This window comes from Scyliorhinus canicula, chromosome 26, assembly GCF_902713615.1.
Source record: "Scyliorhinus canicula chromosome 26, sScyCan1.1, whole genome shotgun sequence".
Taxonomy (NCBI): domain Eukaryota; kingdom Metazoa; phylum Chordata; class Chondrichthyes; order Carcharhiniformes; family Scyliorhinidae; genus Scyliorhinus; species Scyliorhinus canicula.
Genome location: NC_052171.1, coordinates 9,847,252 through 9,871,613, shown reverse-complemented (window position 1 = coordinate 9,871,613; position 24,362 = coordinate 9,847,252). Strand labels below are relative to the sequence as shown.

General features: G+C 52.9%; 1 protein-coding gene across 2 annotated transcripts in view; it reads right to left on the bottom strand.

The window, feature by feature from the left end:
• LOC119957411 (inositol polyphosphate-5-phosphatase A-like) overlaps positions 1-24,362 on the bottom strand; it is a 35,214-nt gene that overhangs the window by 6,408 nt on the left and 4,444 nt on the right. For both annotated transcript variants that reach the window (XM_038785461.1, XM_038785462.1), the window contains exons 2-12: positions 23,319-23,360; positions 20,671-20,771; positions 18,400-18,487; positions 15,394-15,457; positions 12,944-13,047; positions 12,024-12,076; positions 10,783-10,899; positions 9,653-9,737; positions 7,867-7,962; positions 6,573-6,647; positions 6,405-6,478 (exon numbers count right to left, since the gene is read on the bottom strand). In XM_038785461.1, coding sequence (XP_038641389.1) covers positions 6,405-6,478; positions 6,573-6,647; positions 7,867-7,962; positions 9,653-9,737; positions 10,783-10,899; positions 12,024-12,076; positions 12,944-13,047; positions 15,394-15,457; positions 18,400-18,487; positions 20,671-20,771; positions 23,319-23,360 — 899 coding nt within the window. The remainder of the gene's footprint in view (positions 1-6,404; positions 6,479-6,572; positions 6,648-7,866; positions 7,963-9,652; positions 9,738-10,782; positions 10,900-12,023; positions 12,077-12,943; positions 13,048-15,393; positions 15,458-18,399; positions 18,488-20,670; positions 20,772-23,318; positions 23,361-24,362) is intronic.

Sequence of the window (24,362 nt, the reverse complement as noted above, 5' to 3'; positions counted from 1 at the left end):
GGGGGGGGGAAAGGTGGGGGTATTGATTAAGGCGGGCTACGCAGTGATGGAGAAAGAGGACGTCCCAGTGGAGTGTTGAGCGGGAGCTAGAGAACAGAAAAACGTGACGTTACATTGCTGGCTTGTCTGGTCGGAAGGGATAAAGTCAGAATTGAGGGAGCGAAGAAGGGAACAGAGACAGGAACTCAAAAGGATTTCTGCCAGTGTCATGAGTAGTGGGTAGAAAAATAGGAGGATGAACACGTGGCAGGAGGAAGGGCATTAAATTCCCAGGATGCTGGGATCGGTTCTGGGGGACGTGTACAAGTCCCATATAGAGCTGTACCTGAACAGTACTGGGACCAATTTGCTGTGCGGTCATTTACTTTCGGGAAGAGCTTAACCTTGCGTGACTGGGATGCGGGAGCCAGGAGCCAAAACGGGGAAAGTGTCCCAAGGTACACGGAATATTGGGAGGAGGAGACAGCCAATAGCTGGGGCAGCACGGTAACATTGTGGATAGCACAAATGCTTCACAGCTCCAGGGTCCCAGGTTCGATTCCGGCTTGGGTCGCTGTCTGTGCGGAGTCTGCACATCCTCCCCGTGTGTGCGTGGGTTTCCTCCGGGTGCTCCGGTTTCCTCCCACAGTCCAAAGATGTGCAGGGTTAGGTGGATTGGCCATGCTCAATTGCCCTTAGTGTCCAAAATTGCCCCTTAGTGTTGGGTGGGGTTACTGGGTTATGGGGATAGGGTGGAGATGTGGACCTGGGTAGGGGTGCTCTTTCCAAGAGCCGGTGCAGACTCGATGGGCCGAATGGCCTCCTTCTGCACTGTAAATTCTATGAAAGAAAGAGTATGGGGGAAAGTAAGACGATCCAAATTGGGGCGGGGGGGGGGACATTATTAGGGCTGAGGGGTGGCAGCACGGTGGCGCAGTGGGTTAGCACTGCCGCCTCACGGTGCCGAGGTCCCGGGTTCGATCCCGGCTCTGGGTCACTGTCCCTGTGGAGTTTGCACATTCTCCCCGTGTCTGCGTGGGTTTCGCCCCCACAACCCAGAGATGTGCAGGTTAGGTGGATTGGCCGCGCTAAATTGCCCCTTAATTGCAACAAATTAATTGGGTACTCTAAATTTATTTTTTTTGAAATGAGGGTTGGGGGGCGCTGTGGGTGTCGGTCTGTGGCGCATGAGCTGGCCAAAGGGGGGGGGGGGTACTCTTTCGCGGGGCGGGTCTGCGAGTCGCCGCTGCCGTGCGCATGCGCGGCTACGGCCCCAGCAATTCTCATGGTGTCGCGGTAACTCGAGCCGGCTGCTCCAATCTGCCGACATGATAGCCCACAGCCAAACGGGGAAATCGATGGCCGTTTTGCGCCAGCTTTTCTGCCACGCCAGCGTGAGGTCATAGCCCCAGAATCGGAAAATCCAGCCCAGGGCGTCTCGGAGGGGCCTCAAGGGCAGAATCTTTTTAGCCAGAAGACAGGAACAAAGAAGGTGAAGTTATATCGCCTGCCTGTCTAATTGGAAGAATGTAGAGGAGTAAATCTTCAAGGCAATTATAAATACGCGCATGAATTGTCGAGTAGTTACAACGGGGAGACTTTAATTGTCCAAATATCGACTGGGATAGGTGTCGCTTGAGGAGCAGAAGGCCCTCAGAAAAATTTTCCTCACCAATTCTAATTGGTGCAGGTTAACACTCAGGCAACAGAGTCCTGGATGAGGCTGTGCATGGGGAAAACGGGAAACACAACACCTATTTAAGGAAGCGCTGAGGGTTTTGGTAAAGGTTGGTATTGTGACCAGGTACAGGCCTGGAGGGCCGAAGGGCCTGTTCCTGCGCTGTATTGTTCTATTGGACACACTGCAGCTCAGAAAGCGAGGAGCAAGTGCATTAAGGGTAGATGGATAACTAGGGAATGAACATAGAACATACAGTGCAGAAGGCCATTCGGCCCATCGGGTCTGCACCGGGCCACTTAAACTCTCACTTCCACCCCATCCCCGTAACCCAATAACTCCTCCTAACCGTTTGGACACTAAGGGGCAATTTAGCACGGCCAATCCACCTAACCTGCACGTCTTTGGACTGTGAGAGGAAACCGGAGCACCCGGAGGAAACCCACGCAGACACGGGGGAGAACGTGCAGACTCCGCACAGACAGTGACGCAGCGGGGAATCGAACCTGGGACCCTGGCGCTGTGCTATCCACTCGTGCTGCCCAGTAAGAGTAGGGCCCATTCAGGTCCACAGTGTGTGGAGCTGGAGGATGTAGGTAGGGGGCTTACCACTCGTGAGAGGGATGATGTGGGTATGGGAATCAGGGACAAGAACTGTCATGAAATTAAAGAGATTAACATGGACAGAGAGGAGCTTCTGAGTTGCCCGGCAGGCTTCAAGGTAGGTAAATCTCCAGAGACGGATGAAATGTATCCCAGACTGTTGAGTGAAGCAAGGGAGGAAATAGCATGGGCAATAATTTTCAAATCCTCCTTGGCCACAGGAGAGGTGCCGGAGGACTGGAGGATAACCAATGTGGTACCATTATTCAAGAAGGGAGAAAGGGGTAAACCAGGAAACTACAGGCCAGCCAGTCTAACCTGAGTGGTGGGGAAACTATTGGAAGCAGTTCTGAGAGACAGAATTAATCTGCATTTGGAGAGGCCGGGATTAATCAATTAGGGGCAGCACGGTAGCATGGTGGTTAGCATCAATGCTTCACAGCTCCAGGGTCCCAGGTTCGATTCCCGGCTGGGTCACTGTCTGTGTGGAGTCTGCACGTCCTCCCCGTGTGTGCGTGGGTTTCCTCCGGGTTTCCTCCGGGTGCTCCGGTTTCCTCCCACAGTCCAAAGATGTGCGGGTTAGGTGGATTGGCCATGCTAAATTGCCCGTAGTGTAAGGTTAATGGGGGGATTGTTGGGTTACGGGTACAGGGTTACGTGGGTTTAAGTAGGGTGATCATTGCTTGGCACAACATCGAGGGCCGAAGGGCCTGTTCTGTGCTGTACTGTTCTAAAAAAAAAACAGTCAGCATGTTAAAGGGAGGTCATGTCCGAACAACTTGATCGAGATTTTTGAAGAGATGATAAGGTAGATGAGGGAAATGCATTTGATGTAGTCTACTTGGACTTCAGCAAGGCTTTTGATAAGGTTCCACATGAGAGGCTGGTAGCAAAGGTTGGAGTCCGCGGGATTGAAGGCAATTTGGCAAATTGGATCCGGAATTAGCCGAGGAAGCAGAGTGTGATGGCCGAGGGGTGTTTTTCTGACTGGAAGCCTGTGTCCAGCGGGACGTAGGGATCAGTGTTGGGGCCTTTGCTGTTTGTGGTTTATATACACGATTTCGACTTGAATGTAGGAAGGTTGGTCAGTAAGATTCGCGGACGATACGAAAATCGGTGGGGTGGTAAATACTGAGGAGGATAGCTTTCGATTACAGGAGGATGTAGATGGGCTGGTCAGATGGGCAGAACAGTGGCAAATGGAATTCAATCCGGATAAGTGTGAGGTGATGGACTTGGAAAGGACAAACAGGACACGGGAAAACATGATAAATGGCAGGACCCTGGGAATCACCCAGGATTTCCAGAAGGCCTTTGACAAGGTGCCGCATCGGAGACTGTTAAATACGTTAAGAGCCCATGGTGTTCAGGGTAAGATCCTGGCATGGATAGAGGATTGGCTGACTGGCAGAAGGCAGAGAGTCGGGATGTGGTAGTATGACTAGGGGTATTACGGTACCTGGGAGTGTGAGCTGCCATTGGTGCAGAGGACTCGCTGCCCATTGGCCCAGGTATTGTGTGCCTCTTATCCCTATTGCCTAAGAGGAAGGTAGTTCCGCCTACGAGGCGGGGTATAAGAACCTGTGTTCCCCGGCAGCCAGCCATTTTCCTGTACGGCTGCTGCCAGGCTCACTTCTTGCTGATTAAAGCCTTTCGTTTCGGACTTCAGCTATGTTTCGTGTCCATTGATTGTGCATCACGGGATAAAGGAGTCTTTTTCAGGATGGCAGCCGGTGACTAGTGGTGTGCCTCAGGGGTCTGTGCTGGGACCACAACTTTTCCCAATATACATTAATGATCTGGAGGAAGGAACTGAAGGCACTGTTGCTCAGTTTGCAGATGATACACAGATCTGTAGAGGGACAGGTAGTATTGAGGAAGCAAGGGGGCTGCAGAAGGACTTGGACAGGCTAGGAGAGTGGGCAATGAAGTGGCAGATGGAATACAATGTGGAAAAGTGTGAGGTCATGCACTTTGGAAGGAGGAATTTAGGCACAGACTATTTTCTAAACGGGGAAATGCTTCGGAAATCAGAAGCACAAAGGGACTTGGGAGTCCTTGTTCACAATTCTCTGAAGGTTAACGTGCAGGTTCAGTGGGCAGTTAGGAAGGCAAATGCAATGTTAGCATTCATGTCGAGAGGGCTAGAATACAAGATCAGGGATGTACTACTGAGACTGTATAAGGCTCTGGTCAGACCCCATTTGGAGTATTGTGAGCAGTTTTGGGCCCCGTATCTAAGGAAGGATGTGCTGGCCTTGGAAAGGGTCCAGAGGAGGTTCACATGAATGATCCCGGGAATGAAGAGCTTGTCGTATGAGGAACGGTTGAGGACTCTGGGGCTGTACTCGTTGGAGTTTAGTAGGATGATGGGGGATCTTATTGAAACTTACAGGATACTGCGAGGCCTGGATAGAGTGGACGTGGAGAGGATGTTTCCACTTGTAGGAAAAACTAGAATCAGAGGACACCATCTCAAACTAAAGGGACGATCCTTTGAAACAGAGATGAGGAGGAATATCTTCAGCCAGAGGGTGGTGAATCTGTGGAACTCTTTGCCGCAGAAGGCTGTGGAGGCCAAATCACTGAGTGTCATTAAGACAGAGATAGATAGGTTCTTGATTAATAAGATCAGGGGTTATGGGGAGGAGGCAGGAGAATGGGGATGAAAAAATATCAACCATGATTGAATGGCGGAGCAGACTCGATGGGCCGAGTGGCCTAATTCTGCTCCTATGTCTTATGGACTTATGGTCTTATCAGAGGGACCTTGGGATGCATATACACCGGTCCCTTAAGGTAGCAGAGCATGTGGATACAATGGTTCAGGAGGCAGATGGGATACTTGCCTTTATTAGCCGAGGTATAGAATATAAGAGCAGGGAGGTTATGATGGAGCTGTATAAAACGCTGGTTAGGCCACAGCTGGAGTACATAGAACATAGAACATAGAACATTACAGCACAGAACAGGCCCTTCGGCCCTCGATGTTGTGCCGAGCAATGATCACCCCACTCAAACCCACGTATCCACCCTATACCCGTAACCCAACAACCCCCCCCCCAACCTTACTTTTTATGACACTACGGGCAATTTAGCATGGCCAATCCACCTAACCCGCACATCTTTGGACTGTGGGAGGAAACCGGAAGCACCCGGAGGAAACCCACGCACACACGGGGAGGACGTGCAGACTCCGCACAGACAGTGACCCAGCTGGGAATCGAACCTGGGACCCTGGAGCTGTGAAGCATTTATGCTAACCACCATGCTACCGTGCTGCCCCGAATGCACGAATACTGAGTGCAGTTCTCGTCGCCACTCTATAGGAAGGATGTGATTGCCCTGGAGAGGGTGCAGAGGAGATTCACCAGGATGTTGCCCTGGGCTGGAGCGTTTCAGCTATGAAGAGAGGCTGGTTAGAGCTGGGGTTGTTTTCCTTGGAGCAGAGAAGGCTGAGGGGGGACCTGATTGAGGTGGACAACATTATGAGGGACACAGATAGGGTGGATAGGGAGGAACTTTCCCCCTTAGCGGAGGGTCAATAACCAGGGGACACAGATTTAAGGTCGGGGCGGGAGATTTCGAGGGGATTTGAGGAAATGGATTTCACCCAGAGGATGATGGGAATCTGGAACTCGCTGCCTGAAAGGGTGTTTGAGGTGGGAACCCTCACAACATTTAAGAAGTATTTAGATGTACACTTGCGATCCCAAGGCTGTGGGCCAAGTGTTGGAAAATGGGATTAGAAAAGTTAGGTAGTTGTTTATGACCGACGCAGATGCGCTGGGCCAAAGGGTCTTTTCTGTGTCGATGTCTCTTTAAAGAGATAAATGAATATTCAACAGATTAACATATTTAATTATCTTTGTGGCAGACACATCCCTCAGAACTTTGATCAATTGGGCGTGTGCAACTTTTATCCTTTTAGTACAGAACTAAATTATTGTTGTGAAAAGACACATGCGATCAAAACTTTTCACCTTGGACTCATCAGAAGGGATTTGCAAGAATACAAAATTTCCCTTTGAAATTTGGCATTCTTGCATTGGTCCTGATGCGGGCAAGAGGAACAGCTTCGACGCCATTCCCTCTCTTTTGCTGCCGCCCCCAATTTCTATCCCCTGTTTTCGCCTTCACCTACCTCGGAGGGAACTCAATGTCCAGTTCGCAGATTTCGTTGAAGAACGTAGTCAACTCCTGGTCGAATTCTAAAAGCTAATGAGAGAGAGAGAGGCAGAGGGTTAACGGGAGGCGAGGAAGGTCGGGCACGGGAAAGTCAGGAAAACGAATGGGATTTGGGTTTACGCACGGCTTTTCCGTTGTTGTGTCGGAAGACGTCCTGATCAAAATAGTCAAAGGTTTTTGACTCGATCCTCAACAGCACCTGAACATTGAAGGGAAAGGGACAATTGCTTTAAAATGGTTGACAGGAAGAAATCTGCCCAGTACCTTGCCCATGTCAACAATGGAAACTTCCCAAGATGCTCCAGGGGAGCATGACGAAACAAAATATGACGCCGAGCCACGGAAGGTCAGGTGACCAAAAGTGACCAGAAGTTTGGTCAAGGCTTTGAGGAGCCCGTTGATTGGCCGGCCAGTGGAGACACACGGCCCTGGGAAAGTCGAGCGCTGCCCGGGGAGGGCGGGAAGAGGGTAGGCACTGGGAAAAGGGAGGGCGCGGGCTGGCGCTGCCACTGTGCCCCCTTGGCGTGGAGGACATTCGCTCGGGACCGTCACTGCAAAAAGATAAATAATGATGGACAAATGGGTGTGGAGGCGGCACACTCGAGCACAAACCTCAGCCCTCGGACACCTTTCCACATTTTATTTCCGCCCGGACGGCTTGTCCCTACTCCAGGCCCCACCGCAAATGTGGTTGACTTTTAACTGCCCCTCTGAATTGGCCTCGCAAGCCGCTCAGTTCAAGGCCAATTAGGGATGGGCAATACATGTGGGCTTCAGGGGCGCAGGGGAGCCCAGGACGAGAGGCATAGAATAACGTATTGTATTTACAAAGTGAACAATATACACCATAGTCTCTCGGTCCCAGCTAGGCCTACCCTGCATGGCTTCTATCTGGGCCAACTTTTGTGCCAGAGTCCATTATTCCGCTAATGGACCCCCACCCCTTAGCGGGGAGGCTCGCATTCCACGAGGCTCATGGGAAGGCAAAATGGTCCCTCCCCATAGGTCTAGAGCATTTTACAACATTCCATCCTCGTCGCCAATTTAGCGCCCACAAAAGAGTCCAAAACGAGTAGTGTAGGGAAACGTACGTATTTACGAAGCAAACTATACACACAGTACCCTCTCGTGTCCCAGAGGAGAGAGTGAGTGCTTCAACCACGCTGCAAATCTCCCCTTTGGACAGATGCACGCTACGTTTTGGCCATACCTAGGGCGACACAGTGGCGCAGTGGTTAGCACCAAGGACCAGGGTTCGATCCTGGCCCCGGGACACTGTCCCTTGTGGAGTTTACACATTCTCCCCCGTGTCTGCGTGGGTCTCACCCCCCGCAACCCAAAAAAGTCGGGCAGGGTGGGTGGATTGGCCATGCTAGATTGCCTCTTAATTGGAAACATTAAAAAAGTCTTGGCCATACCTTATGATCATTACCTCTCTCCTGGAAGGTAACTTTCTTAACATCTTCAGGTTCTCCATTCAGTATGGTTTCCACGGACGCCGTGCTACAGAGAGTCTAAGCCACAAAGATAAAGAGAGTGGATTATAACACAATAATTATACAGTGCTTGGACATAACAATGCAATCATCCAGAATACATTGTAAAGCAAAGGGCGGAATTCTCCCATCGGGAGACAAACAGCCGACGCTGGAGTGAAACCCGGAGTGCTGCACTCCGGTGTCGGAGGCCGCTCCTCGCCCCCTATTATCCCCCCCACCCCGGGGGGCTAGGAGCGGCGGCGCATGAATTCCGTGCGCCGGGCCTTGACGCTTGCGTTAAAGTGGCGCGCCAGGAATGACGCGGCCGGCGGCGCCGAAGTGACGTCAGCCGTGCATGCACGGATGCCGTCTTCCCCTCCGCTGTCCCGCAAGACATGGCGGCTTGATCTTGCGGGGCGGCGGAGGGAAAAGAGTGCGTCTTTTAGAGACGCCGGCCTGACGATCGGTGGGCACCGATCGCGGGCCAGACATCTGCTGAGCACGCCCCTGGCGCTCGATCCTCCCTCCGCCCCCCCCCCCCCCCACAGGCCCCACACTTACCGGTCGCGCGCTGTTCACGCCGGCAGCGACCAGGTGTGGTTGGCGCCGGCGTGAACCGGTCGGGTTCGGCAGGCCGCTCGGCCCATCCGGGCCGGAGAATCGGCGGTCGCCGTGAGAAACGGCGAGCGGCAATTCTCCGAGCGGCCGGTCGCAAAACGCGACACGCCATTTTGGGGGGGGTGGGAGAATCGCGGGGGGGTGCCAGGGCGGCATGGCGTCATTCGCCCAGCCCTCCTGCGATTCTCCCCCCCCGGCGTGGGGTGCGGAGAATCGCGCCCAAAATATGTCACATCAAGAGATATTAGGTGAGGTGGTAAAACGTTTGGCTGAAGAGATAGGTTCTAGCGAATGTCTAAAAGCCAGGTTAAGAGGGTTCGGAGAGGTTTAGGTAGGGAATTCCAGCACTGCTGCCTCATGGCGCCGAGGTCCCAGGTTCGATTCCAGCCCCGGGTCACTGTCCGTGTGGAGTTTGCACATTCTACCCGTGTCTGCGTGGGTCTCACCCCCACAACCCGAAGGTGTGCAGAGTAGGGTGGATTGTCCACGCTAAATTGCCCCTTAATAGGGAAAAAAAATAATTGGGCCCTCTAAAATTTTCAGGAAATAAAGGCCGGGATTCGAGGAAAGTTGAGATCTCAGAGGGTGGTGAGGGGCTGGAGGAGATACGGAGAGATGACACCATGGAGGGATTCGAAATCAAGGACGAGGCTTTTGAAATTGCTTGGAGCCAGAATAGGTCAGCGAGAGCAGGGGGGGTGATAGAGGAAAGGGGCGGGCTGGGGGGGAGGGGATCTCAGTGCGAGTTAAGACACTGTAGAGCAGAGTTTTGGATGAGGTCGCAGAGCGGACAATGTGGGTGGCCAGCCGGGAGCACGTCGGAACAATCGAACTCGAGGAGTGTAGACCAAGGTGACATAGTTGATGTGGTCTACATAGACTTTCAAAAGGTGTTGTTAGGCCAAAGTTGAAGCCCGTGGGCGTGAGGGACATGAATGTGAAGTTAGCTGGGTGACAGGAAAGAGGGAGGAGTGCACAATTGATGCTCATTGGAATTTTTGGGAAGGGTTTGGTTCAACGGGAATTCTATGCAGTTGGAGTGAGCAGAGATTGCCCCCTGGGGTCTCCATTGTACAGAATACCAGGCACAGTACTTCCAAGAAGTTACCTCAACCACTCTCTGTGTGTCCAGGCGCACATTGAAATCTCCAAAAATTAAGAAGGGCACCTTCTCATAGCGAGCATCTGTAATCCTGAAAAAGAATAAGGAACATGTAATCGTCTCTTCTTTTTCTCCCTCTCCCTCTCCCTACTTCTCACGGACTGACTTCTCTGGGATATCTTAGAAAAACCTTGTAACTAGAAAAGACAGTGGTTTGCCTGCTTACGTGAATCACACGGGCTTTGTATCCAGGCAGGCGAGCTAATCAGCTATCGTCCGGATCCCCAACTCCATTCTATCGAGGAATTAAGTGGGCAGTTAAATGGACAGGGCGGCAAGGTGGCACAGTGGTTAACACCGCTGCCCCACAGCGCCAGGGACCCTGGTTTGATTCCAGCCTTGGGTGACTGTCCGCCTGAATTTTTGCACTTTCTCCCCTTGTGGGTTCCCCCGGGTGCTCCGGTTTCCCACAGTCCAACGATGTGCAGGTTAGATGGGGTTATGGGGTGGGGCAGGGGAATGGACCTAGGTGGGGGTGTTCTTTCGGGATGTTGGCGCAGACTCGATGGGCCGACTGGCTTCCTTCTACACTGTAGGAATTCTATGGTTCTATGATTTGAACCATTTATAATAATAATAATAATAATCTTTTTATTGTCACAAGTCGGCTTACATTAACACTGCAATGAGGTTACTGTGAAAAGCCCCTAGTCGCCACATTCCGGCACCTGTTCGTGTACACAGAGGGGGAATTCAGAATTCTCAGCTGGTACGGGAATTGAACCCGCGCTGCTGGCCTTGTTGTGCATCACAAACCAGCTGTCTAGCCCACTGAGCTAAACCATCCCCCATTTATAAAATATAACATTCCTGTTAGACTTGGAGATACACAGTCTGCCCACTGTCAGCTAGTGTGATCTTGCCATTGTCCATAGATGTGAATATCTTGCATCTTCTTCCCAGTTTAACAACCTGGACTCTCCCTTTAACCTTCAGCCACAAAGCCACCCAAGCTTGTTGTCGGGCAGAATTAAGAACTGGTCACATGACCCATTTCATTCCTCCATTTTATCGCAAGTTAAAGGTGCACATCCTCGGCATAAGGAGCTGGTAAACTTTGTGTTTGGAACACCTACCTGCTGAGAACGTGTCCCAGTGCCTTGCGTCTGTTTCCTGGGAATGTGGACGGACTCTTCCAGGCGATAAGGTTCGAGGCATCGTGGAAAAGATGGATGTTCACCAGGTCAAAGATGCTGTCACGGGAAAAATAGGTCAGTCAGTTTTGGGAAGAGAGTACGCGGAAATGGGAAAATTGCTAACTAGAAAATAGCTGCCTGGATACAAGGCCCGGGTGATTCATGTAACCAGGGCTCCGAGTAGGGAAGAGTCCCTAGCAAAACACTAGTATCTGGTCACAGAGGTTTCCAGAAATATCCCTAAAAATCCAATGCCCCCCCCCCCCCCTCAGATCACCCGCCCTTTCTTTCAACAATTGTTCGGAATATATTCGACCATGAAAGCATCACGGGATCTTTTACAGTCGCTGACGATGGCAGATGGTGCTTAACGTCTCCATCGAATTGAATCCCTACAGAGCAGATGGAGGACGTTCAGCCCATCGAGTCTGCACCGGCCCTCTGTAAGAGCACCCTTACCTCGGCCCACTCCCCCCCCCACTCCATCCCCAAAACCAATCCACCTGATCTGCACATCTTTGGACTGTGGGAGGAAACCCGAGCACCAAGAGGAAACCCACGGGGAGAACGTGCAGACTCCGCACAGGCAGTGACCCAGCGGGGAATCGAACCCGGGACTCTGGAGCTGTGAAGTAGCAGTGCTAACCCACTGTGCTACCGCGCCGCCCAAACGTTGTGTGATTTCAAGAAGGAATTAGATTCAGCTCTTGGGGCTAAAGGGATCGAGGGATATGAGGGGGAAGGCGAGATCAGGGTATTGAACTGCCATGATGGCAGAGCAGGCTCAAGGGGCTGAATGGCCTCCTCCTGCTTATGTTTTCTATGTCATGGCGACGTGAGGTAAAACATTTCAACGCAGCGAGTGGTTGGGATCTGGCATGCGCTGCCTAGAGAGCGTGGAGGAGGCAAATTCAATTGAGGCCTTCGACAGGGAACTGGAAATAATCCCGAGAGAAACGATGCAGAGCAGGAGGTCTGGCACAGCCAGAATGGACTGAGTGGCCTCCAGGAGGTGGAGACCAGCCTACGGGTGTCAGATTGGGGACTTTACCGGGTTGGAGTGGGCCTAGAGCTCACGCGTTTTCCCGGGTTCAGAGCTGTCTCTCCTCAGGGTCGGAGTTGGATGTGGTTGAACACACAAACAGAAAAATGATCGAAGTTAGATAAAGAAGACATCATACCGATTCTGGAGTCTCCACCGGGTTCGAATATAACCTTTCCGAGACCATTTAAACTAGGGAAGATAGAGGTGATATCAGTAAAGGTGTGGCGACATTGTCAATCCACTATCAACATCCTGGGGGTTACCATTGATCAGAAACTGAACTGGACCCAGCCATATAAATACTGTGGCTACCAGAGCAGGTCAGAGGCTGGGAATACTGCAGAGAGTAACTCACCTCCTGACTCCCCCCAAAGCCTGTCCACCATCTACAAGGCACAATTCAGGAGTGTGAGGGAATACTCTCCACTTGCCTGGATGAGTGCAGCTCCCAACAACACAAGAAGCTCCACACCATCCAGGACAAAGCAGCCCCGCTTGATCAGCACCCCATCCACAAACATTCACTCCCTCCCCCACCGACGCACAGTGGCAGCCGTGTGTACCATCTACAAGATGCACTGCAGCAACTCACCAAGGCTCCTTAGGCAGCACCTTCCAAACCCACGGCCTCTACCATCTAGAAGGACAAGGGCAGCAGATACCTGGGAACCCCACCACCTGGAGGCTCCCCTCCAAGTCACTCACCGCCCCGACTTGGAAATATATCAGCCGTTCCTTCACTGTCGCTGGGTCAAAATCCTGGAACTCCCTCCCTAACAGCATGGTGGGTGTGCCTACACCACACCGCAGCGTTTCAAGATGGCGGCTCAACACCATCTTCTCCAGGGGCAGTTAGGGATGGGCAACAAATGCTGGCCAGGAGCGATGCCAACATACAGTTTGAGGAGGGTTTCAGCCCTGAAGGGATTCTTGCAGTCGACCTATGTTTCAGGGCAACTGTCTCAACTGCGGCACAGGACGTCTAACAAGGCGTCTTCCTGCTTTGTTACCGAGATGTTACGCAGACAGACGCCATCTTGGTTTCACTGTCCTTACCTCAGGCCAGAAGTCCTGGCTGAATCTTTCTTTCTCGATCATACTGTTGTTATGCAGGGACGTTGTGTGTACCTCTTTCCCCTGAACCTCCTTGTAGCTTTGAACTAGGTGGAAGGAGACGAGAGAGAGAGAGAGTTCAGTTTCTTACTCTTTGGAAGGACAGGCACGTCGCCAGGCTTCATTCTCCAGCTTTCCTCCTCATTCCCAACCACACACGCAATTCTCACGTCATCCGTAAACCCTTCAATCATTCTCCCCACATTGAAATCAAACTGATTATCTCCAGAGTGGGCACAGGGGGGAATGAAACTTTCCATTGGTGTTCTTGCTGCTGGTCAGAGATCTTGCACGATGATCGGTTTCAAATCATCTCGCAGTTTTCTCATTGTTACAATTCAAAAGTCTAGCGAGACACTGTGTGTGTGAGTGTGTGAGCGAGAGTATGTGAGAGTGTGTGTGTGTATGTGTGTGTGTGAGAGAGGGGGTGTGCGAGAGAGTGTGTGTGAGAGTGTGTGTGTGTGAATGAGAGGGGGTGTGTGAGAGAGAGAGAGTGTGTGAGAGAGTGTGTGTGAGAGAGTGTGTGTGAGAGAGTGTGTGAGAGTGTGTGAGAGAGAGAGAGTTTTGTGAGAGAGTGTGTGTGAGAGAGTGTGTGAGAGTGTGTGTGAGAGAGAGAGTTTTGTGAGAGTGTGTGAGAGAGTGTGTGAGAGTGTGTGTGAGAGAGAGTTTTGTGAGAGTTTTGTGAGAGAGTGTGTGAGAGAGTGTGTGAGTGTGTGTGTGAGAGAGTTTTGTGAGAGAGTGTGTGAGAGAGAGTTTTGTGAGAGTGTGTGAGAGAGTGTGTGAGAGAGAGAGTGTGTGAGAGAGAATGTGAGAGAGAGAGTGTGTGAGAGAGTGTGTGAGAGAGAGTGTGTGAGAGAGTTTTGTGAGAGTGTGTGAGAGAGTTTTGAGAGAGTGTGTGAGAGAGCATGTATGTGTGTGTGAGAGAGTGTGTGTGAGAGAGTGTGTGTGAGAGAGTGTGTGAGAGTTTTGTGAGAGAGTATGTGTGAGAGAGAGTTTTGTGAGAGAGTGTGTGTGAGAGAGTGTGTGAGAGTTTTGTGAGTGTGTGTGTGAGAGAGTGTGTGAGAGAGAGTTTTGTGAGAGTGTGTGTGTGAGAGAGTGTGTGAGAGAGAGTGTGAGAGTTTTGTGAGAGAGTGTGTGAGAGTGTTTTGTGAGAGTGTGTGAGAGAGAGTTTTGTGAGAGTGTGTGTGTGAGAGAGTGTGTGAGAGTTTTGTGAGTGTGTGTGAGAGAATGTGTGAGAGAGAGTTTTGTGAGAGTGTGTGTGAGAGAGTGTGTGAGAGTTTTGTGAGTGTGTGTGTGAGAGAGTGTGTGAGAGAGAGTTTTGTGAGAGTGTGTGAGAGAGTGTGTGAGAGTTTTGTGAGAGAGTGTGTGAGAGAGAGTTTTGTGAGAGAGTGTGTGAGAGAGAGTTTTGTGAGAGTGTGTGTGTGAGAGAGTGTGTGAGATTTTGTGAGTGTGTGTGAGAGAGTGTGTGAGAGAGAGTTTTGTGAGAGTGTGTGTGAGAGCATGTATGTGTGTGTGAGAGAGTGTGTGTGAGAGAATGTGTGTGAGAGTGTATGAGAGCGTGTGTGAAAGAGAGTTTTGTGAGAGTGTGTGAGAGAGAGAGTTTTGTGAGAGTGTGTGAGAGAGAGAGTTTTGTGAGAGTGTGTGTGAGAGAATGTGTGAGAGAGTGTGAGAGGCAGAAAGAGTGGGAGGGAGAGACTGAGAGAGAGCAAGACAGACAGAGAGAGAGATGGGGAAAGACAGAGAGAGAGGGAGCAAGAGAGAGAAAAACAGAGAGAGAGATGGGGCTACTGACAGGGAGAGGGAGCATGAGGGAGAAACCGAGGGGAGAGAGAGAGAGAGAGCGAGAGACAGAGTGAGACAGAGAGGATGAGATGGAGAGTGGGAGACGGAGTGAGGGAGAGAAAGACGGAGGGAGAGAATGACAGATAGAGAGGAGGAGTGACAGGCAGCAAGAGATTCTGAGAGAGAGAGAGAGAGAGCAATAGACCGTGAGAGAAACAGAGTCACAGAGAGAGGGAAAGTGAGAGTGTTACAGAGAGCGAGAGACACACACAGAGAAAGCGAGGGAGACAGAGTGACGGAGAGAGAGAGACAGAGATAGAGAGAGTGGGGCCGAGATAGAGGCAGAGACACAGAGGGAGAGACAGACAGAGCCAGAGAGGGGACAGATGCCGTGACATCCTGCCTCTGCTGTTATGGATTTTCCTGCAACAGACTGGAAGATATGTCCAAAATCCCCCAGCATTCAGTGGGGTGGGAAGATCTCGTCCGCAGGGGAGTGAGGTGGGGGGTGTGGGAACATCCCGATGGGGAACCCCCCTCCCCAACCAGGGAGTGACAGGAAGTAACAGAGAGAGACAGAGTTTGGAGGCCAAAGTAAAACTAAAAATTACCTTGAAAGTCAAACTGGTAAATGTCTTGAATCGATTGATGCAGAAAGTACATACTGCCCAGGGCCTGAGGGAGTGGACAGGAGCAAGTTTAAAACATGGTGAACTCAGTGGTACATGCACATTCAACCGGCCCCCTGTCATTTTAAGGATGACGTCAAGTCTGGATAGATGATGGCTCTGAGAATAATCTGTCCCCGTTTCTTCTCTTGGCCCACAAACCGTGCTGGAAAGTCCTCAAAGAGGATCTGGTCCTATTTGCTTCTTCCTGTGCCCCCCCCCCCCCCAAAATCTGGGGATTCAACCCCAGATGTGCCTCCGTGGTCGCACCCACTGCCCTGAGGCAGCAGGTCAAAGGTCACTTCACAGACTTGAGACCCCCAGCGCAGCAATGAGGGGGCGCTGCACTTTGACGAGCCCAGATTCGGGCTTTCGGACGCCCGACATTTGGAGATGGAGAGAGGGAGCACATTCTGGAGTTTAATCTCTGGGCAACATAACTTTGGCCTTCAATTTGGCTCTAAGCTCAAATCTCCGGGGCCACCTATTAACGGCTCGGCACTATCTCTTTGCCGCATCCCAGATGTTAGAACAGAGAACGATACAGCCCAGGAACAGGCCCTTCGGCCCTCCTAGCCTGCGCCGATCACATGTCCTATCTAGACTAACCCCCTGTATCCTTCTACACCCAGTCTGTTCATGTGCCGATCCAGATAAGTCTGAAAGGTCGCTAACGTATCTGCCTCAGCCACCTCACTTCAGCGCATTCCAGGCCATCACCACCCTCTGTGTAAAAAACATCCCCCGCACATCTCCACTGAACCTACCCCCCCTCACCTTGAACTTGTGCCCCCTTGTAAGTGTCATTTCCACCCTGGGAAAAAGCCTCCAACTGTTCACCCTACGTACACTCCTCATAACTTCTATCAGGTCGCCCCTCAGCCTCCGTCTCTCTCTCGAGGGAGAACAATCCCAGTTTATTCAATCTCTCCTCATACCCTCCATACCAGGCCACATCCTGGTAAACCTTTTCTGTACTCTCTCCAAAGCCTCCACGTCCTTCTGATCATGCGGTGATCAGAATTGGACACGGTATTCCAAATGTGGCCTAACCGACGTTCTTTATAACTGCGATATAATTTGCGAGCTTTTATACCCCATCCTACGGAGGCAAGATATACTTTCTTCACCACCAATACCACCTGTGCTGCCACTTTTAAGGATTTGTGGACCTGCACGCCCGGATCTCTCTGTGTCTCGATGCTCCTGATGGTTCTGCCATTTATTTTACAGCTCCCACCCGAATTGAATCTCCCAAAATGTTGAAACCCTTCCCTCTGGGCTCCACTCATAGATTCATAGAATTTACCATGCAGAAGGAGGACATTCGGCCCATCGAGTCTGCACTAGCCTTTACAAAGAGCACCCTACTCAAGCCCACGTCTCTACCCTATCCCCGTAACCCAGTAACCCCCACTTAACCTTTTGGGACACTAAGGGGCAATTAATCATGGCCAATCCACCTAACAAGCACGTCTTTGGATTGTGGGAGGAAACCGGAGCACCCGGAGGAAACCCACGCAGACACGGGGAGGACGTGCAGACTCCGCACAGACAGTGACCCAGCCGGGAATGAAACCTGGGACCCTGGAGCTGTGAAGCAACTGTGCAACAACTATGCTACCGTGTTGACCAGTGCTAACCACTATGCTACTGTGTTGCCCACTCTTCCAGTGCCTCCTCCCCGACACGCCGTAGCTCGTCCAATTGGCGTCAGTGTCACACGTCACCTCAGGGAGTCCTACAGCAACACGTTCTTTTACATGCAGTCCAGAGCGACAGACAATGATGAGGGAGGCTCCAACTTGCTTTCCATCTCATAGGTGACCAGGAATCTCTCTTGCCTGCTCCCGTCTACAATCGGCGTGCGCGGCGAGGATTTGATCCTCCACCTGTTTGGCCGCTTTATCAGCTAATGCACCTTCCCTGGTTGTCGAGATGGGCCTTGGGCCTAGAGATTCTGGCTCGCAGAGGCAGAATCGCTATCCCCAAGGCCTCCTCACCGCTGCACGTCCTCCAATGGGTTTTGCCACTTGCCGGGTGGCGTACCCCTACCCAGCATGCACTGCGACACAAAGGAGCCATGATGGTTTCTCCTCAATGTCAAACTGCGATGGCTCCACCCCGGTCAAACCAGAACGGAGAGGCTTGGGAAACGACCAGAGGCGAGTCTCACTCCCGCGTCAATTGAGGTCATTCTTTTCCCCCCAAAATTTGACAATCCGTTTGTTTGGATGGATCAGAAGCCTGTCAGCCATACGTTTCCCCAGCTCGCCGCCCTCTCTCTCCCCCCCCCTCGAGTGCCAGCTCATCTCGGGGGGGAATGTTCGCCCTGGGAGTCACCATCCCCAACTTGGCTAATCCCCAGGCAAACAGGGGTTGAATTAGCCAATCATCAGATGTGGGGGGGGGGACCGATAGTATTGAATCGCTTTCCCCACAACCAATCGGAGGCCAGTCCTCGTGTCGCTCTGGTCCGAAATTCGGGAATCTCGCCTTTGCCTCTTTTCAGGAAAAATCTGCGGTTTGATCAATCTATCAATCAGCGCGCCCCATCTCCAACTCTGTTACTTATTTGGGGAGAATCACCCCAAAGGTTCCCCCACATTACAACGGTGGCTAAGCTCCAGAAGGCGAATAAACACTTTGAGGCTGATCGGTGTTCGGGAAACGGCAGCCTTTCTTTCCTCGGCCCGGCCTCGAAAGGAAGGAAGTTCAATCAGAAATTGGGGCCTTGCGAAACATCACAGGCTGCCTCCACCATGACCAGAGGTGGCCAGGAGAAAGCCTGATCGCAATATTTTAAATCGCTCTCCAATGGTTTAGTTGGGAGCCTGGTAGCTGTGGGAGGTGGTTTTGTGTTGGGGTGGGGGGGGGGGGGGGGGGGGGGGGGTGTGAGATCGCAGAAAGCCCACAGAGGTTTGACTTGCCCATCTCGGGCCTACTCACAGTGAAATGGTCATGAGCGCTGAAATCCTGGTCAATGTATACCCGAACTCGGTTGTACTCTTTCATTTCGTTACTGGAAAGAATGTCGCTGTGGAGGGGAAAGACAAAAACAGGTCAGGTTGCAATTCAAGGCGAGTGCGGGCGGGAGCCGAGGCATTGGGCCTACGACTGAGGCCTTTCAGGAAGCCCCCACAAAGCAAAGGCCTCACGCCAAATAGAGCTCCCAATCCAAATGGCCAGTCTGCAGCATCCACCTCCCATGCGGGACCCCCACATTCGGGATCCGCTTGAACCGCGCTGACAGACAAAACTGGTCGACTCCGGACTGCTCCTCGTCGTCATGGTGACGCTGGGCCCCCAAGAGCATGTTGGGAGCGCTGAGCCTGGCTTGGAGCCACCCCTCACAGACTGATGGAATACGTGGGATCCCACACGCATGATCCAGGTCTTCAGGGCAAGAAAAGTGGTTGACAGGCAAAACCGTGCTCCAGGAAACTTTGAGGAACATGGCAGAGAATTCGCAAACAGTGAAGTTCCGCAAACCGCAACCTGAACATTCTGACGGTGCGGCGCTCCCCCAGTACTGACTCTCTGACAGTGCAGCACTCCCTCAGTACTGACCCTCTGACAGTGCAGCACTCCCTCAGTACTGATCCTCTGACAGTGCGGCACTCCCTCAGTACTGACCCTCTGACAGTACTGCACTCCCTCAGTACTGACCCTCTGACAGTGCAGCACTCCCTCAGTACTGACCCTCTGACAGTGCAGCACTCCCTCAGTACTGACCCTCTGACAGTGCGGCACTCCCTCAGTACTGACCCTCTGATAGTGCAGCGCTCCCTCAGTACTGACCCTCTTACTGTGCAGCACTTTCTCAGTACTGACCCTCTAACAGTGCAGCAATCACTCAGTACTAATCCTCTGCAGTGCGGCACTCCCTCAGTACTGATCCTCTGACAGTGCGGCACTCCCTCAGTACTGACCCTCTGACAGTGCGGCACTCCCTCAGTACTGACCCACTGACAGTGCAGCACTCCCTCAGTACTGACCCTCTGACAGTGCGGCACTCCCTCAGTACTGACCCTCTGACAGTGCAGCACTCCCTCAATACTGACCCTCTGACAGTGCGGCACTCCCTCAGTACTGACCCTCTGACAGTGCAGCACTCCCTCAGTACTGACCCTCTGACAGTGCGGCACTCCCTCAGTACTGACCCTCTGACAGTGCAGCACTCCCTCAGTACTGACCCTCTGACAGTGCGGCACTCCCTCAGTACTGACCCTCTGACAGTGCAGCACTCCCTCAGTACTGACCCTCTGACAGTGCAGCACTCCCTCAGTACTGACCCTCTGACAGTGCAGCACTCCCTCAGTACTGACCCTCTGACAGTGCGGCACTCCCTCAGTACTGACCCTCTGACAGTGCAGCACTCCCTCAGTACTGACCCTCTGACAGTGCAGCACTCCCTCAGTACTGACCCTCTGACAGTGCAGCACTCCCTCAGTACTGACCCTCTGACAGTGCGGCACTCCCTCAGTACTGACCCTCTGACAGTGCAGCACTCCCTCAGTACTGACCCTCTGACAGTGCGGCACTCCCTCAGTACTGACCCTCTGACAGTGCAGCACTCCCTCAGTACTGACCCTCTGACAGTGCAGCATTCCCTCAGTACTGACCCTCTGACAGTACGGCACTCCCTCAGTACTGACCCTCTGACAGTGTGGCACTCCCTCAGTACTGACCCTCTGACAGTGCGGCACTCCCTCAGTACTGACTGTGTGTGTGTGTGCCTGCCTGTCACAGGCAATTCCTCTGCCCTGCGAACTGTTTTCTGACCTCAATATCTTTCTCAACAGTTGTAAGCGATTAACACAGCTTCCTGCAGGAACCCAGCCGTTAGCAGGGGAAGAACCATTGAGATTGCAACAAGAGCCGAGAGAGAGTGAGAGAGAGAGGGGGGGGAGGGGTGGGGGAACTTGTGGGGGGGCGGGGGGGGGGGGGGGGAGGGGACACCAAACCGTCCGAATTCCCCACCCTCTGGCACGTGCCACAGCGCCACATGCACCGCGTGGGACACAGTGAAGGAGCATGGGATTGCGGAGCGCGACACGGGGCCTAGTCTGCAGCACCAACGTCAGTTCGCGATTAACCCCAACTTTATTATTTCAATCTTACTCGCCCCGGCAACCGACATCATGCAATTCTCCCCCCCCCCCCCCCCCGGCCCCTCCCCTCCCCTCACACACCAGGGCAGAGATGGAATCTACTCACGCTACAAACTTGTTGACGTGCACCATGCCCGCCTCGTAGTCCTTCCCTCCAATCTCCTGGCAATGCAGGGCGATAAAATGAGGCGTGTACTTTTTCACAACCTGCTGACACACGAGAGTGAGTGTGAGAGAGAGAGGGAGAGGGCGGAGAGAGGGAGAGAGAGAGGGAGAGAGAGAGAGGGGGAGAGAGGGAGAGAGAGAGGGAGAAAGTGAGAGGCGGAGAGAGGGAGAGAGAGAGGGGGAGAGAGAGCGGGGGAGAGAGAGAGGGAGAAAGTGAGAAGGGGAGAGAGGGAGAGAGAGAGGGAGAGAGAGAGAGGGGGAGAGAGGGAGAGAGAGAGAAGGAGAGAGAGAGAGAGGGAGAGAGCGGAGAGAGGGAGGGAGAGAGAGAGAGAGGGAGAGAGAGAGAGGAGAGAGAGAGAGAGAGGGAGGAGAGAGAGAGGGTGGAGAGAGAGAGAGAGAGAGGAGAGGGAGGAGAGGGGAGAGGAGAGGGGGGAGAGAGGAGAGGGGAGAGAGGGAGGGGAGAGAGGGAGAGGGAGAGAGTGAGAGGGAGAGAGGGAGAGAGGAGGGAGAGAGAGAGGAGAGGGAGAGGAGGGAGAGAGGGAGAGAGGAGAGAGCGAGGGAGAGAGTGGAGAGAGGAGAGAGAGAGAGAGGGGGAGAGAGGGAGAGGGAGAGAGAGAGAGAGAGAGGGAGAGAGAGAGAGGGAGAGAGAGAGGGGGAGAGAGAGAGGGAGAGAGAGAGAGAGAGAGGGAGAGAGAGAGGGAGAGAGAGAGAGAGAGAGAGCGGGAGAGAGGAGGAGAGAGAGAGAGGGAGAGAGAGAGAGAGAGAGGAGAGCGGGGAGGGGAGGGGAGAGAGAGCGGGAGAGGAGAGAGAGAGAGAGGGGGAGAGAGAGGGAGAGGGTGAGAGAGGAGAGAGAGAGGGAGAGGATAGAGAGAGGGAGAGAGAGAGGGAGGAGAGAGAGAGAGGGAGAGGAGAGAGAGGGAGAGAGAGAGGGGGAGAGAGAGAGAGGGAGAGAGAGAGAGGAGAGGAGAGAGAGAGGGGGAGAGAGAGAGAGAGAGAGACCCATATCCATAATCGGTGACTACAGCTCCTGAAGGATTGGATTTGGATTTGTTTCTTGTCACGTGTACCGAGTTGCGCGAAAAGCATTGTTCTGCGTATAGTCCAGGCAGGTGTAAATACATAGACACAGGTGAAGCATTCGGAGTGTAGGGCTACTGACTAGAGAAGGTGTGTGGTGTGATCCGTTCAGTCCATAAGAGGGTAATTCAGGAGTCTGATAACAGCGGGGAAGAAGCTGTTTTTGAATCGTGTTCTCAGACTTTTGTATCTCCTGCCCGATGGAAGAGGTTGGAAGAGTGAATAAGTCGGGTGGGAGGGGTCTTTGATTATGCTGCCCGCTTTCCCCAGGCAGCGGGAGGTGTAGACGGAGTCAATGGACGGGAGGCGGGTTCGTGTGATGGACTGGGCTGTGTTCAGATCTCTCGAGAACAACTAGGGCCCTCCCTTCCTGATCAAGATGGAGGATTTGATCAAAAATCTCCAATTTCTACCCATATCCCGTTTGTTTCCTCCTCCCCCACCCCCGCCTCTCCTCGATTGAACCTCTTAGCCTCCCTCACCTCCTCGAAGGCACTCTTTATAAAACCGATCCCTTTGACCAACTGGGAAAATTGTTCCCACGTCTCCTCGTGGGGCGGGCACGTGTGGCGAACACTCGAGTTAAGATCAGGGGTGTGTGGTGGTATGGATATGAGCACTGCCATTGGTGCAGAGCACTGGCTTCCCATTGGCTCTGGCTGGTCATGTGCCTCTCGACCGATTGGTTGGGACTAGTCATGTGACTGCTCTCCAATTGGTCGAGAGGCAAGTAGGCCCCGCCTCTGAGGCGGGGTATAAGTACCCAGAGTTCCCAGCGGTCGGCCATTCTCTGTAGTCGACCACCGGGCTAACAACTAGCTGATTAAAGCCACAGTTCGGATCCTAAATGTGTCTTGAGTTGAATTGATGGTACATCAGGGTGTAGGCCCGATTTTGCAGATTTCGTCTTGCGAAGGCACGGGGAAATGGTTCCCAAATTCAGCACAGTCCCGTGGATAACTTGTTTTCAAAGGGCCTCCCACTTAATACCCCCGTGCCAGCAAGTATTCATTCAAGGTGATGGACCACAAGCAGACGGAAGAATTCCACCCATCTCCGATAAAATATCCTCCATTTTGACGGCATCTCAAACTTCGCCCCCTCCCCCCTCCAAAGTCTCTCACAGCCAATCAAACGTGGCCGCTGCCAATAGACACTCCAGGATTGGTTGGTTCATCCTGGATGCGGGTGTGGGTGCCAGCGAGGCATGTCCCACTGAGGTAGGGGCGCTAAAATTCCTTCCGCCCACGCGGGTAGGGGAACCAGGGAGCCAGGTGCCACTGGGGTATGGGTATGAGGGAGGCATGTCCCACTGGGGTACGGGCAAGAGGGAGCCAGCCCCCACCTGGGTACGGGCAGCTGCTTCCCCCTGGGGTACGGGCATTGTGCCATGCAAGTCCTGCCCAACCCAAGAGAGAGAAAACGAACCACAAAACCTCACAGCTTCTGGCTGACCCCTGGGGGGGGGGGGGGGGGGGGGTGGAGGACGGAAACCCCGTTTCACTCACTCACCTGGTAAAATTCCTGAAGCCAGATGATTTGCAGACCTTCCAGCTGAGAAAACAAAAAAATGGGAAAAGAAATCAAACTTATTTCCTGAACAGCCAGTTAGATAATGTCCAGTCGATGCAAACGAAAAAGCAGCAACTCCACATTTGCACAGTGAGAAATCCCTGGCTGCCAACGGAGGCCGGGGACAGGTAGTGTAGTAGTTAGGCTTCCGGCCTAGTCAGCTAATACGACAGTTAAAGAATTTGAATAAAAGAATGTCAGAGGTGAGAAGCCAGTATTATTAAAAGCGATCATCAACAATTGAGGGAACATGCCGTTCTTATCCAATTTGGGCCTACTTCTCCAGCCTGACAACTCTTGAATGCTGCTTGAAGTGGCATTGGCAGGCCGCTTAGCTAAGAGCAGCTACGGACGGGTAATAAATGCCTAAGCTTGCGTGCCCTGAGATGTAAAGTTTTAAAAATGTTTCGAGGGGCTCGAGCAGCCTCGAGTGCGGCACATCTTGGGCCCAGTTCTGGGGGTGAAACACTTTAAGGATGACGCCAAAGTTCTATTGGAGATTTGGTAGAACCCTGAAGAGTAACTATCAGTGACTGGCACAAGAATAGGGGGGGTCCCGTGAGGAGATTGGGCACGGGCCTCCTCTAGTCTGTGGGTAGAGGTGAAAGGTCAAAGTTCACCTGAGGCCGCGGCGTTGGAGCACAGCTCCGCTGGCGTCCAGCGGGCAGGAAGCAGCTGCTCTCTCGATATTGCGGCAGGGTTGGCCCAGTGCCTAGTGTGGCCGCCTGGGGGAAAACCCGTCGAGCGGACTCCCAGGAGGGTCAGCGCGAGAGGCATTGTTCATTTTAAACTCCGCCCGTCCAAGCCTTGCCTAGGCTGGTGTCCTCCCCCCCCCCCCCCCTCCCACCGCCCAGCAGCGAACCTCCCCCTTCCCCCCCCCCCCCCCCCCCACGGCGCCCCCCCCCGCCAGACCCACCAACCCCAGGGAGGGTTTCATAAACGCTTTCTTCTGATATGGTACATTAAGCTCCGTGACCCACCCCC